The sequence below is a fragment of the Trachemys scripta genome, chromosome 16, assembly GCF_013100865.1.
Source record: "Trachemys scripta elegans isolate TJP31775 chromosome 16, CAS_Tse_1.0, whole genome shotgun sequence".
NCBI classification, from domain to species: domain Eukaryota; kingdom Metazoa; phylum Chordata; order Testudines; family Emydidae; genus Trachemys; species Trachemys scripta.
In genome coordinates, this window is record NC_048313.1 from 2,137,484 (window position 1) to 2,152,351 (window position 14,868).

Here is a 14,868-nt window from a genome sequence, read left to right on the forward strand (position 1 = left end):
CGCGTAGCCCCCCCCCCCCCAGGAGCAGGGACCCCCCTTCCCCATCACGGGCAAGGACCCCATGCCCATCCCTCCAGGGGCAAGGACACCCCACTCCCATTACAGACAGGGAGCCCCCCGCCATCCCCACCAGAGGCAGTGACCCTCCCATCCAGGGCAGGGACCACCATGACCCCTCATCCCCACCACAGGCTGGGCCCATCACGGGTAGGGTCCAGGATGTCCTGCCCTTCCTCCCCCTATCATGGGCAGGGAGCTCCCTACCCATTCCCTCCAGGTGCAGGGACACCCCTCTATCATGGGTGGGTACCCAGCCCACGAGGGGCAGGAGCGGCATCCCCATCAGAGCTAGGAGCCCCCCCCCACTTCCCAATTTGAGCAGCAGCCTTGTCCCCACCAGGGGAAGGAATCTCCAGAGTCCTACCACCAGAGCCAGGAGCAGTCTCCCCAGGAGTATTACCAGTCTCCACCAGGGCAAGAGCAGCCCCCCCCATCCCTACCCAAGCAGGAACTTCCCCCCTTGCTACCATGGACAGCAGTCTTCCCCATTCCCACCAGGGGCAAGAGCATTCTCCCCCCTCCACCTTGGCCCAGAGGTAGAAAGCAACCCCCTATCCCTGCCAGGGGGTGGATCACCCCCCACTTCATCCCCAGCAGTGCCAGAGTTCTACCCTCTATTGGCATAGGCCCAGGGGTCAGAGTGGATAAAAATTGATTTTAAATGTTTTGATTCTTTTGAAATTGAAATCAGATTTTTTTATTTAAATTAAATGCATTTTTCTTTTTAAAAGAAACCTATTGAAAATTAAATTTGAAATTGTCAGCCTGTATTAAGGCATAAATATACTATAATCTATTAAAATAATTTAAACTGAATTAAAAAAAATTCAAGCAGTACATGTTTGCTGTTGAAGTTTAAAGTCAGACCACTGAATTGGTGGAAATTGCTAAGGAAGCACCTAGAACCAGAATTTGCTGACATGCTAAACCAGCTTTTAACTGCAGTAGCCTTTTCAGGTGCAGAGAGAATATTTTCTTCAGTTGAGTTTATTCAACTAGTTCAGTTCAATGGTAGTTAATACTTAGCTTCCCTCACCTCAGTTCAGACTAAGGCATCTGCCACCATCACTCTTATTCTTCATATGAGAATGAGGACATGCCCTAGGATAAACTCAGGATCTTCCTTCTTGACAGCATAAACATAGTTACCTCAGCTTCTCTGTCATGTTTCTCTGTCCCTAATACCCTGTTCTCCCATTATCATGCTGCTTCCATTGCCTAGTTACAACCCCCTGGTTATAATATGCTCTGCCTCCTTATTAATATGCAGTTCAGACCCCCACAACAAAAATTCCAAACAGCTCTGCAATTATAATGTATTTATTAGTCTTCAGCCCTCAGAGACAACATGTTAAAAAGTATTTATTCTCCCCCCCACCCATTATAAATGATGTTCTGGATTTTTTTTCCTTACCACCCCAATTTTTTTTAAAGGGATGAATTTAAAAAATACTATGTATAACTGAAATTCTCTCAATTCTTTTGACCCAGGAGCTCACAATCCTAAAAATGCGACCTGTGGACCGAAGAGTTCTAAAATGCAGTCCACAGCTGCCTTCTATCTGTAGCAGTGTGAAGACAAAATCAATCAGCTTCAGGTTTTGATTGCTGGTTAATGCAAGCAACAGGCTTTTAATCTAACAAAATAGATTCGAGTGTCAGCAGATTATTAGAGCTATGTGTGTTTATTGGTAGTTTAAAAAACTGATGTGATTGAGCCCAAATTCACATGAGTAGCTTTGCCAATATAAATGTGTTCATGTCTGGGCCCTTTATCTGTAAATTAGCAATAGTGCTTTTGCTCCTGGCAAATTTAGCCCCTGATCTTGTAAAGGCTTATGCATATGCTTAACTTTATGCATGTGAGTAGTCTCATTGAAATCAATGGGACCAATATGCATAAAGTTAAGCACAAATTTTGCGGGACTGGGCATTAAATGCTATGATGAGGAGCACTCTACAAATAGAAATAGAAGTTAATTTTATCCCCAGTTCTGCAAATTTGGGTGCCCCTGGTTCAACAAAATTAAGAATTGTCTTTATTTTTTTCTTAACTCTTTGGCCCTGTTCTTGACATCCTTACTTTGGCAAAATTTCCCAATGATTTAAATGAGAGCTTTGCTTGAGCAGCAGACCCACTATGGAAGTGTTAGATGTAATTTTAGCAGCTTTATTAAATTATTACAAAAAAATTAAAATCAGTTTTCCAGCCTTCTTTGTCTCTTAAAACAAAGAAAGAAAAGCACTTGAAAGTTTCTATTTAGAGGGTGAAGAACTTATTTTTAAGAAAAAGAAATTTAATGCATTTGACTTTAAAAGGAAAATATTTCTTAAAAATTGGGTGTGGGGCATGATTTAAATATTTTCTTGTTATTCAAGACATGAGAGTGGGGAACAAAGGAAGGATACCCAACATATACAATGCTGTACATACAGCTAAAAAGAATGTCTAACAAAACATTCAGGTGTCATTTTTACTATTCCATCTCCTGTAAAATTTGAACCTGTTCCTTGAAAATATTGTTGCCCGTGGTAGGAGTAGTATGAGGAAATTCTTTATTCTCAGATATACAACGCTAAAGTATTCTTTTTGTGGTGCTTCTGAGATGTATATGTCCTGTTCGAGAGAGAGATGGTGCAGACTGGATGAAATTCACCTCTCTGCAGGTCCTGTAACCTGGATCTACTTTTTTCTAGGCATATAGCACCATAAGTTACAAACTTATAAACAGGGATGTTTTTGTGGGACATCTTTTGACCCCATTGAAATACATGAGATTCAGTGATTTTTTTGGAATGATGTAGTGAATAAATGGGAACATTTTTCATGTTTGCAGCAGCACCTGATGGTTATAAGGAACTTCAGGTTTCACAAATAATTCAGGCATATTTTAATTATGGACTAGTTCCGGTACATACACTGATTGGCATTTAGCTGTGTGCAATTGTGTATGAATTTTTTTCATATACAGTGTGCCTACTTGGTTTGAATATCTTCTCTGCAGGTTGCATTTCCTAAAATAATATTATCAAGATCAAATTTCTCATCAATCAAGTTTAAGGCAAACCAGGCTTAAATTAATTGAGTTGTTCATGACTAGGCTTGGAAGGATTAGATTTTTATTGGCACATGTCAATTTCACCATACATATGCAAACCTATGAAAAATATTGCCATTGATAATCATTGAAATTTATGCATAGAAAAAGTAATAAAATTGCTGCTTGAGAGCATATTAGAGTTTGATTTAAGGATATTTATTTTGTACGTTTTGATATGTGATATTGACAGTTTGTGTTTTAACAATGTAAAACTGTAACTTTTTCAATCACAACATACACTGTCATTAAATAGTTATTGTCTTAACCCTCCATATTTTCCTGCAACTATGAAAAATTAAATAGCTAAAAATAGAAAACAATGCTTAAAACCCATAATTTAGTGCAACTGTGAAAATTAAAATTGATAAAAAATTTAAAAATGCTTAAAAATAAACATCAATATTATCCCTCAAAATTATATTTTAAAAATATGAATTCTGCCCAATCTGTTCATGATGATCAATGTAACTTAAACAGCAAAATGGATTTAACCACACATACAAAGTTCCAGTTGTTTGAAAGCACTTTTAATTTAAACACATATTTTCATCTAAAATATAAACCAGAAGTATTTATTTTGAGTCCTATCTAATAAGGATTGGTTTATATATGGGCTAATGTGTCAATACTGGTATTGCTTTCATTTTAAAATGTATTATCTGTTCATCTCTGTTATCTAACTTTTTCCTGTTACCTTTTGTTTAGGAATCTTGCTATACACTAATGCAGTTTTCAAGCTCTGAGTCTTGCCCTAGTTTATCAGAAACCAAAGCATATTCCCTGACCAAACATTAAAGGTGGGTAAACATGGACCAGTACCACCTCAGTGATGAAAACTTCATCCAATCAGAGATGCATATTCCTGGATTTTCAGAGAGTCAAGGGCTGAACTGTAGTGACACTCTCAACCTTAAGCTGTGTCCAGATACAAGAGACGTAATGTATACAGGCCTAAGCAGCCTAGATATGGATCCTAGCCTTTCAGCTGCAGATATGGCTAATGACACTTTGGAGGACAATTTAGATGCACTGTCTTTGTATTCTGTGAAGGACTGTGATTTTGTTAAACTCCTTGATGAGTCTGACTTTGGCTCACAGCCTTCTTTGTGTGGTGAGTACATTGGAATCTCCTTTGGTTATAATTTTACAGTTCAGTGTAGCCAGAATTTTTTAGTAGTTAATTTAGAAGCTACAGTAGACCTAGTGATAATCTCTTTGGGGCAGAGACTTAGGCTTCTAAGTCACTTAGGTGCTTTTGAAAATTTTGCCAGTCGTCTTTATTTGTCTTGTAAATTGTCATGCGCATTTATAGCTCTATAGAAAATAGTTACTAATAATTATTGTAATATTCAATAGGATAGGAATATTTCCCCTACGACTCTGTTTCCTTAAAATTGTACCGCGGCTAGGAAGACACTCTCTGTTCAAAGTCTTTGCAACTTGATCTCAAACTGCAAATAGAAAATTTAAAAACATTAAAATAACAGATTTGTTAAATATGCTGCTAACATCTACATTACTAGCTTCCCCTGAAGCATAGAAGAGACATTCTGTTTAATTCTTGCATTTCAGATTCTCTGGGAAATGGATTTAGCAGAATGGGCTTTCTCCAAAATTTGCAATTAGAAGTTATAAGGAGAATGTCCTTAGTAAAATACTGTTATTGAAAGGCAATTAGAAGTTTTAAGGAGAATGTCCTTAGTAAAATATTGTTATTGAAAGAACAGGGTACCATCAGTGCTAATGCAGATCAGTGATCATGCAAAAGTTCAAGGAACTATGAAGACAGAAAAAACCAAAAAGACACAACTGGGAGCGCTCAAATAAGAGAATGATAGAAATTTTTTGATAAAATTTGGTGCATCTTTTATTTAACTGATTGGGCCAACTGATAAAATTTGTAGTATATCTACCTCTCTCCTTTCTCATTCTGGTTCATAGGTAATGAATCTTAGATTTATGAAAACAATGTAAGCTTAATGGCTCAATGGATTTATTAACTAGTCAGTCATCTCTGGTGACCTTGGTTTAAATATTGATTAGGTCACAAGTGCAAAATAATTCGGAGGAGTCTCCTGTGTCCATTTTTATCCAAAAGAGGGAAAGCATTATGGCAGAATTCAGCTCAGTTGACACTGCTCGAGAGATTCAGGACTGAAATAGCAAGCCACAACTGGGGTGCATTGTCAGAGCTGTGTGAGGACAGAGGCCCGGAATATCAGCGGTGTTGCAGATCACAGGCTACGTTGTAAGACACAAAACTGTGGTGCATCATGCTTGCACTAGTTACCCTACCCTGTAACTAGGCTCCGAACAAAAAATGTAGGGGAGTTAAAAAGAGAAATCTACGAAACCTTACATTATTGGGGTAATTTAAAAGACACTGTGTGTTACCTAATGAGTATAACTTTCACCCTTTATTTAGAATTGGGACTTCCTGTCCCAGCAGCACCTAAAGAAGTTGAACAAGAAGGCAAGTCCAGTTCTGGTAGTGCCAGGAAAGGGAAGCATCAGCACAGCTCTCCTCAAAACCCTGTCCTGGATTGCAGTCTCTGTGGGAAGGTGTTCAGCAGTGCCAGCTCTCTTAGCAAACATAACCTGACTCACAGCCAGGAACGGAAATACATCTGTAAAATCTGCAGCAAGGCTTTTAAACGGCAGGACCACCTGTATGTTGGCGTTTACTAATATAAAGGCATAAAACTATGTTCAGTTTATGTTTAAAACAATGTAGATAGAATCCACTTCAGTAGTACTTCATTTTCCTGTTTCAGTTTGGTTTAGATGCACAGTTACACTACTTGGTACTTTGGCGTGGGCATTTGTCAGGCCAGCAAACCCCATCAAATTACATTGCAAAACTATATCAGTAGCAGAAGCAAGTTAGTTCTAGAATTTCCAGAGCATATTGGTGCAGAAAGAGCCTCACATGGTTATGTAAGACATAGTTTAGCTACAGAAGACTTGGTAAGCTTGTATTGCGCAATAACAACTAAGAACCTTTCATTTTTCTTTCTGATCAGTGGTCCAGGGAAAAGCTTACTGGTGTTGAAAGTACTTGTACTGGACAGCCAATTCTTGTGTGGTTTTAGAAGCCAATATGTTGTGAACTGCAGTTAAAGATTAATTTTTCACACCATTAATAACTGGGATTCCATGTTTCAAATGGTATATATAGCATTTGTTCTGATCTCCAGTGGTTCTTGAAGTATTGGACCTTCAGTGGTCTATTCTGGTTTCTTGATGTAGCAGTGCTGGACATCGGACTAGTGCAAATGCCAGTCCCAGGGAACAGGCTGGAGGTTTCAGTCCATATTACCATACATACATATTTTGGATTAATATGTGTCCTTTGAAAGTGTTGTTCTGCCCTAAAAGTGTCTCCATAGAAAGGGCATTGTGGTGTTCCATATTCATTGTTTCCCACTGGTTTCTGTATCAAATTTGCTTTGCTTACAAGATGAATTTTCTGATTGCAAGTTCCCCTTCCCTCCCCCCCCCAAGCTCAGTGAGATTGGCAGACAACCAAGATTTTTTCCATTTCATGCATTTAAAGAAGCTCTGCTGGCCAAATTACATCCTCATTTTGGTCTGTCTTCATTGTCTTTAGGTTATGCCTTCAATGAAACCTGTGCACCTATTATCCTTTGGTGGGTTTGCACAGGTGTACTTCAGGGCATAGTCGGAAGAGAATGGGGTTGCAATGGTGTTATTTAAGGACATTATTTTGTCTGCTGTACTTCTGTAACTTGTGAGAATGCAAAAGAACCTAGTTTGACTCACAGGGGACAGGATGAATTTCTCAGTGCTGGCAGTTAAAAAACATCTTTCTTGGGAGTTTTGAAAACTAGAAGGTCAGTTTTGAATTGGATTCAGCGGTAGGCAGCCACTGCAGGTGATGAAGGGTGGGAGTGATGTAATCCTTCTTCCTAGAGTGAAAAAAAAAGCAGTCAGTCTGCAGCTGTGTGGACCCCTCCTGCTTTAGAGAGCCCTAATCGTGCTTTGTTTTACACTCTGTCAAACCCCTTTGAGTTCTGTAGGAGTTGCACTGGATACGTCAGTGCAGAATTTGACCTTCAGGATTTAATAAAACCGTAGAAGTGAGAACTGAAATAGCTCAGAAAAGAAATGATTTAATTTCTGCTAGTCATTATACTATGAGTCTTCTCTTCTGCCTTTTGTCTTTTTACCTCAGGAGTGGACACATGCTAACACACCAGAAAACAAAACCATTTATATGTATAGAACAGGGTTGCAATAAGAGTTACTGTGACCATCGGTCGTTGCTTCGACATTATGAAATGCAACACGGCTTGTCTATCTTGAAGGAGGGCACCTGTGATGACGATGCCTGTAAGGTCTCATCACCTTCTCATGATGCATTTGTCCCAAGAGGACAAGGTAGTTTGAGAATGGAGAGGCTGGCTGTTCACTCTGAATCCAAATCTCCAAATCCTGTCCTGCCCAACAGAGACCTACTGAAATGTATTGTTAGCAGCATTGTAAATCAGAAGCTTCCATCAACTCCAGCATCGTCTGCGAGGGACTTGAAAGGTTCACTGCAGCCTTGCTCCTCTGCAGCTGATCAGGTTTCTTGCATCCCATCTACCATGACTGCACTGTTCGAAGCTACAGGTGACAAGATGGTGAAGGAGCATTATCCTGGCCAAAAGAATGCCACCTCTTCCAATGTGTATGCCATAATAAATCCTGGTCATTTATCTGTGATCACACCAGGAGAAAACACAGTTACCAGTTTGACTGATACATCCCCGCTTTCAGAATCACAGTTTCCTTTAGAGACTACAGGTTTGGAGTATTGGCCAAAAAGCACTTTACCTTGTTTTCCATTATTCAGAGGTCAGAAAATTTCTGCAAACTCCTCCCATCAGTCAAGCAGTAATTTTCAGTGGATCAGAAACATGCCAGTTTGTACTAAAAGCAAAGGGAATAGTGTTTATATTAATCACAATCCATCTGGTGCAGCTCAGAATATTTCAGGTGGGTTTCCTGGACCTTCTCACGCGTTCGACTCGTTTGCACAGATGTATGAGTGTCCAGATGCTCTCTCATTCGCACTTTTGAAGACCCAAGGGGAAATCTCAGGTGAAACAAAGCTCAGCAGTTTTGAGGAAACCTTTAGGCCAACAAAAAGACAAGAATGTGACATTGATTCCTGTCACTGGCAGAACATTCAGAAGCATAGTGTGTTACAGAACGACGCTAACCCACACTTCAGGCAGCTTTTCATGGAATCCTCAGTGAACCAGGAGCATATGCAAGTGCAGCAGCACCTGCTCCAAATGTTCACCAAATCTCAGCACATTTTGTCCCACACCCAGGTGGTGGCTCCATCACAGAAAGCAACTTCTGAGGTGAAACAGACTGTAGAAAAACCACTCCAAAATGTATTGCAACAGCAGCAGCAGGCTGACGTGATTCACTCTCTTCTAGAGCACACAGAACATGAAGGGTCTCCCATGTATATGCAAAAGACTTTGACCCAGTATCAGAAGGATGTGTCATCTGTTAGTGAGGAACAAGGCCAAATAGAAAGGCATCAAGCAGCAGTTGCTTTGCAGTCTTCTCAGTCCCTGTCTGACCCTCTCATAAATTCAGACTCTGTTTACTCTACCAAGCAGACTAGACCCTTGAAAGGCTGTGTGGGATTCAAAGATATTGGTAACCCAACCCAACCCCAGACTGCAGTATGTGATAAAGCCCTGGGAAACTCTACTTATGGGAAATCACATCAGCGGGAAAATAATGCTTCTGTATATAGCGACAAAGAGAAAAATGAAGGGTATTGCAAAGGAACAGGTGGCAAACTACATTCCAGCAGTGGTAGACCTCGCCGCTTGCCCAGTGTCCGAAAAGAGAAGCTAAAGTTTGACCTATCTTGCACAGCTTCTCCAAGTCAAGTGGCCATGGCTTCCTTTTCATTACCTGGTACTTCACCCAGTCCTGTGACTGAAAAGAAACACAAACTAACCATTTTTAATAGGATTCAGGTATGTTCAAATCTTCTTTTATTTTTTAACGAATAAAATAAAACCTTTTAATTTTTAAATAAATAAATAGAAAACAGAGATGGCATTTTAATGCTTAGAGCAGGGAATTAGGAGTCAGAAATCCTGGCTTTTCCTATTGAAAGTCACTGGGAGCTGTGTGTCTAACTCATATGGGTGCTTTTGCATCTTTAAGTAACTAAATAACTTTGTAAATTTGGCCCTCTGTGTCTCAGATTCTCCATCTTTAAAACGAGGATAATGATATTTACCAACCTTTGAGAAGTCCTGACACATTATTGGAGCAGTGACACAAGGCGTCATTTTTTAGCTAAGTGAAACCACTATTATAACCCTTGTGGTTTAGAACAAAACAAAATCACCATGTAAGCTAGTCTTTATGAAAATTAGGGTGTAATGTAAATATATAGGGGAAATTATTTTAAAACGAAGACCTCGTGTACCAAATTTGTACAGAAGGCTGCAGTTTGTAGTGGAAATACTCACACATTTTAACAGGGCTGTGCTAGTAGACTATGCTAATAACTTGTTGCCAAGAGGAATCGAGTTGGAATCTGATTCTGGATTGTGATGGGATTTTAATCAGCTCATCCGAAAGCAAGTGTTAATGTAGTTGAAGAATAAAACTTTGTTTCAGACTAAAAAAAAAAAAAAAAAAAATCCCCAGCATTGAAAATATTTAGTATTCCACAGGATAAATAAATAGTTTCACAGTTACTATTGATCTTGATGTCTTTGTCAGGATCATATTACTACATTATTTTAACATGTGGGAGAAATGCTCATAATTCATTCAGTTCTTCTAGTGAATTATGTATTAGGCTTAGTCACTAATCAGTGAAGATATCTTTCAGTGCTCCCCTGGGTTGCACTGAAATATTTCTTTGCTTTTCATAAATCAAAAACAGTAAAGCTTAGTCTGACATCCTTCACACTTGGTAGTCTGACAGGATCCTTATTTCTTATACTTTATTTGCCAGTGTTGCTGTATTAAACTTCATCTTGAAAGGTGTGGTAAAGTGGGACCAACATTCTTTTCAACAGCACATCAATTACGTTTTTTCTTTTATTAGGAATAAAAGTATGGGGCAGTTAGCTGTGCTTTTAACCTGAGATCTGAAAATACTTTGTACGGTTCATGAAGGGGGTTAACATTACCTCTGTTTTATAGTTTGGAAAACTGGGGCACAGAGATGTTATATATTGTATTAAGTTAATTTCCAGTCTGGAGTAGAACCTAGGGTTCCTAACTTTAGGTACCGAGCCTTAGCTATTGGACTTCTTTTACGTGTTTTTTTGTTAGTGTTGACAGCTTTAGACTCACCAAAAATAATCTTTAGCATTTACATGGCCCTTTACATATTTCAGAGTGCATTAGAAACATTAACTAATTAATCCAGTGTCAGAGGTGTAAAAATGATTTAACAAGATGAAGTCTCACGGGATGCTTAGTAAAGCCTTTCACCTAGGTTCTTGGTTCAACTTGGGCTCTGGTCAGTAATAAAACATAGCTAGCATCAGACTCTTCAGTGAGCTGTATGACATGAGTCAGTACAATAATGGACAGATGTCCATATAGCACAAATCACTTTCTCAATTGGGAGTAATTAGTGCCTAGCTGCTTGCATCAGCAAAGAAATCAGGGGCTAAATAGTTATACATAATGAACTTCTCAGCCTTAAAGATAGTCCGTTCAGGTCAGAGATGAGGCACATTGATGGAATGGAGTAGGGAAGCTGCTTGCAATAGTGCTGCCCATGCTGTATGTGTTCTGTGGATAAGTAGGAGTTCTGCGTCTCCAAGGTTTTGTGGAGAGTCATTTTTGTTGTGTTGATTATTAGTTGCACTTCCTGCCCCATGCAGTCTGATGACATCTCACCCTCATGCACTACTCTGATGGAAAGTTCATATGCATGCTTTTGTCCAGGTTCTGCACGAGCTGCTGTTGTTTTTGCAGGCCATTTGGTCACCTATCATCTATGCACTGAGGTGACCCGTTGTGCAAGGAATCCCCCCTATTCCATACTGTGGAGGCTGGTGCTGAACCACCTCTGTGGTACTGTTCCCCACCTTCCCCCTGGAACCTTGCAGAAGGCTCTCTGTATTCTGGGGCCTGCCATTGCTGCGGGAGGGGTGAGATGCTGGCTGGGCCAGAGGAATCCCAGCACTAGGAAACCTGCATGGGGCTCAGAAGCTCTTAACTCCTTGAAGTCTATATGGGGCATCTTGCTTCCCTCCCCAAATCCCTGCATGTGGCCACCAAGAATTAGGAGTCTAAGAGATTGGAATGTAGGAGGAGAGGATCCTCCCTCTCTGGCATTCTTCTGCAGGAGGTTACTTTCTCTGTGCTGATGATTGCTCTCTCTTTTAGAGGGTCCTGTAATGGGAAATATGCAACTTATGATATAAGAGTGGTGTTGATTGGGACTCGTGTGTTGTTTGTATATGCACACAAGGGTTATGAGGATAAATTCATTAATGTTTGTAAAGGGCTTTGGGATCCTGTAAAGAAAGTTTCTAAACCATATAACTGCAAAGTGTTATTTTTACAAATGAAACAACTCAGAAGTTCCATGTCTTGTTTCAGGATGGAATAACTATATTGTAAGTTTCAATCATGGACAGTATAACATCTGTTTTTGATTTTTTTTTTTAACTCAGGGTGGAAATATCTACAGCCTTACTAATGCAGTGAGGGAAGAAAACTTGTCAGCTGGATGGTAAGCAGGGTACACTGTAGTCTTGACAGAGCTTCAAATAAAATAATGCGACACAGATTTTTATTTGTACTTTTAGGTTTGGCTTCAAGTGTGTGTGTTAGCAGTAAGAGTCCGAATGATGTATTTGTCTGTTCTCTTAGGGTTGGATTTTTACATATCCCTTTTCTTTTTGGCTAGCTCTGAGATTATGCTAATTAATAGGTGTTTGAATTAGAGCCACAATGCTTTCATAAAACTACTTTCTAACCCACAAGCATGAAAGCCATATAGCAACTTAACTTAAGTATGACAGAGGGATATTTGAGTGCGGTATTTAAGGTTATTAAGTTGATAAAAACTGACCAGTCCTTTCTTTTCACACATTACCATAACGAATTAGGGTTCACAATGAAAGGAATGGAAGGCAAATTTAGAATAAAATTAAAAGAGATTCACCTCTGGGCAAGAAGGGCTTCACCGGGTCTTAAGTTGAGCACGGGTCTTGTGCTGAGTTTCATCCACAATGAGTAGTCAGCCTTTGAAATTTATTGTAGGGGCAGAGAGTCAAATACCAAAGCTGGATTTTTAAAAGTAGATGGATAATTTTATAACCAGTAATTTATTTAGGACAAGTTTATGCCCCGGTCCTCAGTGGTTGCATAGGGAAGTAAATACCCTTCTCCCTCCCTCTGTTCAGCTGCTTAGAACCTACCTGCATCATTGCTTGGGTGCTGGTGTAGAGAGCAGGGACTGCACTCCTGATATTCCCTCCTCAAGTAAGCCATGGTCTGTCTTCCCATATGCCAGCCAGTGGAGCTGATCAGTTATTACATGAGGAAGTTAGCTGTTCCCCGAAAGGGGGTGTCAGAGCCTACTTCTCCCTGGGGAAAGAGGGGAGGAACTGTGACTTTGGGTCACAGTTCATTCCTGGGGTTCCTCCGTGGGTGATGCAGCTATGTGCTCCCCCGTGCTTAAGTCTGAGCCTTTGTGACACTTCCTGTGGTACCCAGGGCTGTGCGGCACCTTGCTACCAGCCCTTAGCATTAGGAGGCCTTGTCTGTGCCTGCCAGGGCTCAGCTCCCTGACACCACAAGCCTCAGGTGACACAAGCACCTGCTTCAGGCTTCCACAGGCCCCATCCTCTCTTTACAGGTTAATGATAGGCACACTTCAACCCCGAACTCTCTGAGCAACTCTCGGAGTGTTCCATTGAACACGCACCGAATTCATAGATCCTCTACTCCCCAAGGAAGAGGACACCCCAGTGTACCAGTTACAGCTCAGGATCGCCACTCTGATCAACACTCAGCACTTAGATATGTTTATAGTAAAAACTAGAAGTAGTTTATTTAACAAAGAACAGAGATCGGAATGGCTACATATAAAATAAAATCATAACATGCTTTGTAGAGCCTAAACTTAACAAACAAGACATCATGTCATATACAGGAAAAGCTTACTCAAAATCCTTCCAGTGTATTATAGCCAGTCTTGGCTGTAATCTTCTGTTCATGAGACAAGTCATGTTGTCCTCTTGCTTCCTCAGTGGAGAAATCCCCTGTGTCTCTTTGCAATCCCAGATACATCCAAACAGTCCTTTGATCTTTATTCATAAACAGGACACCTCCTGCTTATTGTTCTTCCCTATGGCCTCCCTCTCTTGTTGACCTTGCAATCTTTTAATTAGCATCTGGCTCCACATGCACATAGGCTTACCGTGTGAGACACACGGTGCACAATACACATTTGACCAAACAAAGAGAGAGAAGCATCTCCTGTCCCCTGACCAAACAGAATCTATCCAAGGCTGGTTACCTCCTGGTGACCTGCTTTTAACTTCAAGGCTTTAAGAACATAATTTCCAGTACACATACGTAACTTCCTAAATATTACTCATACATACATTATAGAGTGACTAATAATCAGTGGTTGTTGGTAGAGACTTCACATACCACTCTTTGGTATCACATACCATCAGACCCAGGGGATTCCTATACATCCCTATGCAGCCTGGGGGTTCTCTGCCAGTTGGCACCAGGAGGTTCCTGGGTCACAGCCTTACAGTCCAATCTAGTGAAATTCAGTTGAATTCAATGAAGTTGCACAGGTGTAGCTTGAGAGCAGAATATGGCCCACTGATTTAATTCTTCTGTAGACATTGCATAGATTAATTTAACATGATTCTTCATTTAAACTGCACAAACAGCTGCCTTTCCTACAGTGCCACTAACCATGATAGATATACCAATAATTTTTCCATCGTTAAGAAATTAATCTGAAGAATCCATTCCTGGTCCGTAAAGACTGAAAGTCACAGTTTATAGTGAGCAAGTGTCCACATTAAAAAAAAAATCACCCACACATCAAGGTAGTCTCCTTCTCTCTCTCCCCATCCTCCATTTCTAGCCCCAGGAGAGGAGCCAAGGACTGAATGGACCATAGGGTCTGAACTCATCTCTCATTCTCACCCCTAAGGTGGTCCCTCCATGTTAGGGTGGTAGGTGTGTTGGTGTTGGAAAGCATGAACTGCCTTTGGTTTGTTAGTATTGTGGATAGAGGACTCGAGTCTCCAGAGCTGTCAATCTACCACCATTCATCAGCACTAGGGGAAAAAAACAAAAGGAAAAACAGCACACATGTAACACATGTTTTCCAATGGCAACATCAAAATTACAGAAATTCCATATGGTATGTTTAATGCATGGCTTAAGAAAATGCTCTGCAGGATTTTGAATGCAGGCCATCATTTTTAGAGGAAGTGGTGTGGAGCTCTGTGTAAGCTCAAAAGCTTGTCTCTGTCACCAACAGAAGTTGGTCCAGTAAAAGGTATTACCTCCCCCGCCTTGTGTTTCTGTTTTTGGAAAAGGCATTTCTGCATAGTTGGTAACAGAGGTACAATTTCATGTAAATGCTCAAGAGGGCATTTCATTACATCTCCTGTTTAAAACTATCTTTCTAACATGGATGATTTATGTCCCA

At 40.3% G+C, this 14,868-nt stretch overlaps 1 protein-coding gene across 1 annotated transcript in view; it reads left to right on the forward strand.

The window, feature by feature from the left end:
• The window catches only part of ZNF541 (zinc finger protein 541), a 42,447-nt gene that overhangs the window by 412 nt on the left and 27,167 nt on the right, over window positions 1–14,868 (forward strand). Inside the window, exons 2-5 of the mRNA XM_034793138.1 lie at window positions 3,867–4,272; window positions 5,587–5,830; window positions 7,357–9,172; window positions 11,852–11,910. Of these exons, the coding sequence (XP_034649029.1) occupies window positions 3,969–4,272; window positions 5,587–5,830; window positions 7,357–9,172; window positions 11,852–11,910 (2,423 nt within the window). The 5' untranslated portion in view covers window positions 3,867–3,968. The remainder of the gene's footprint in view (window positions 1–3,866; window positions 4,273–5,586; window positions 5,831–7,356; window positions 9,173–11,851; window positions 11,911–14,868) is intronic.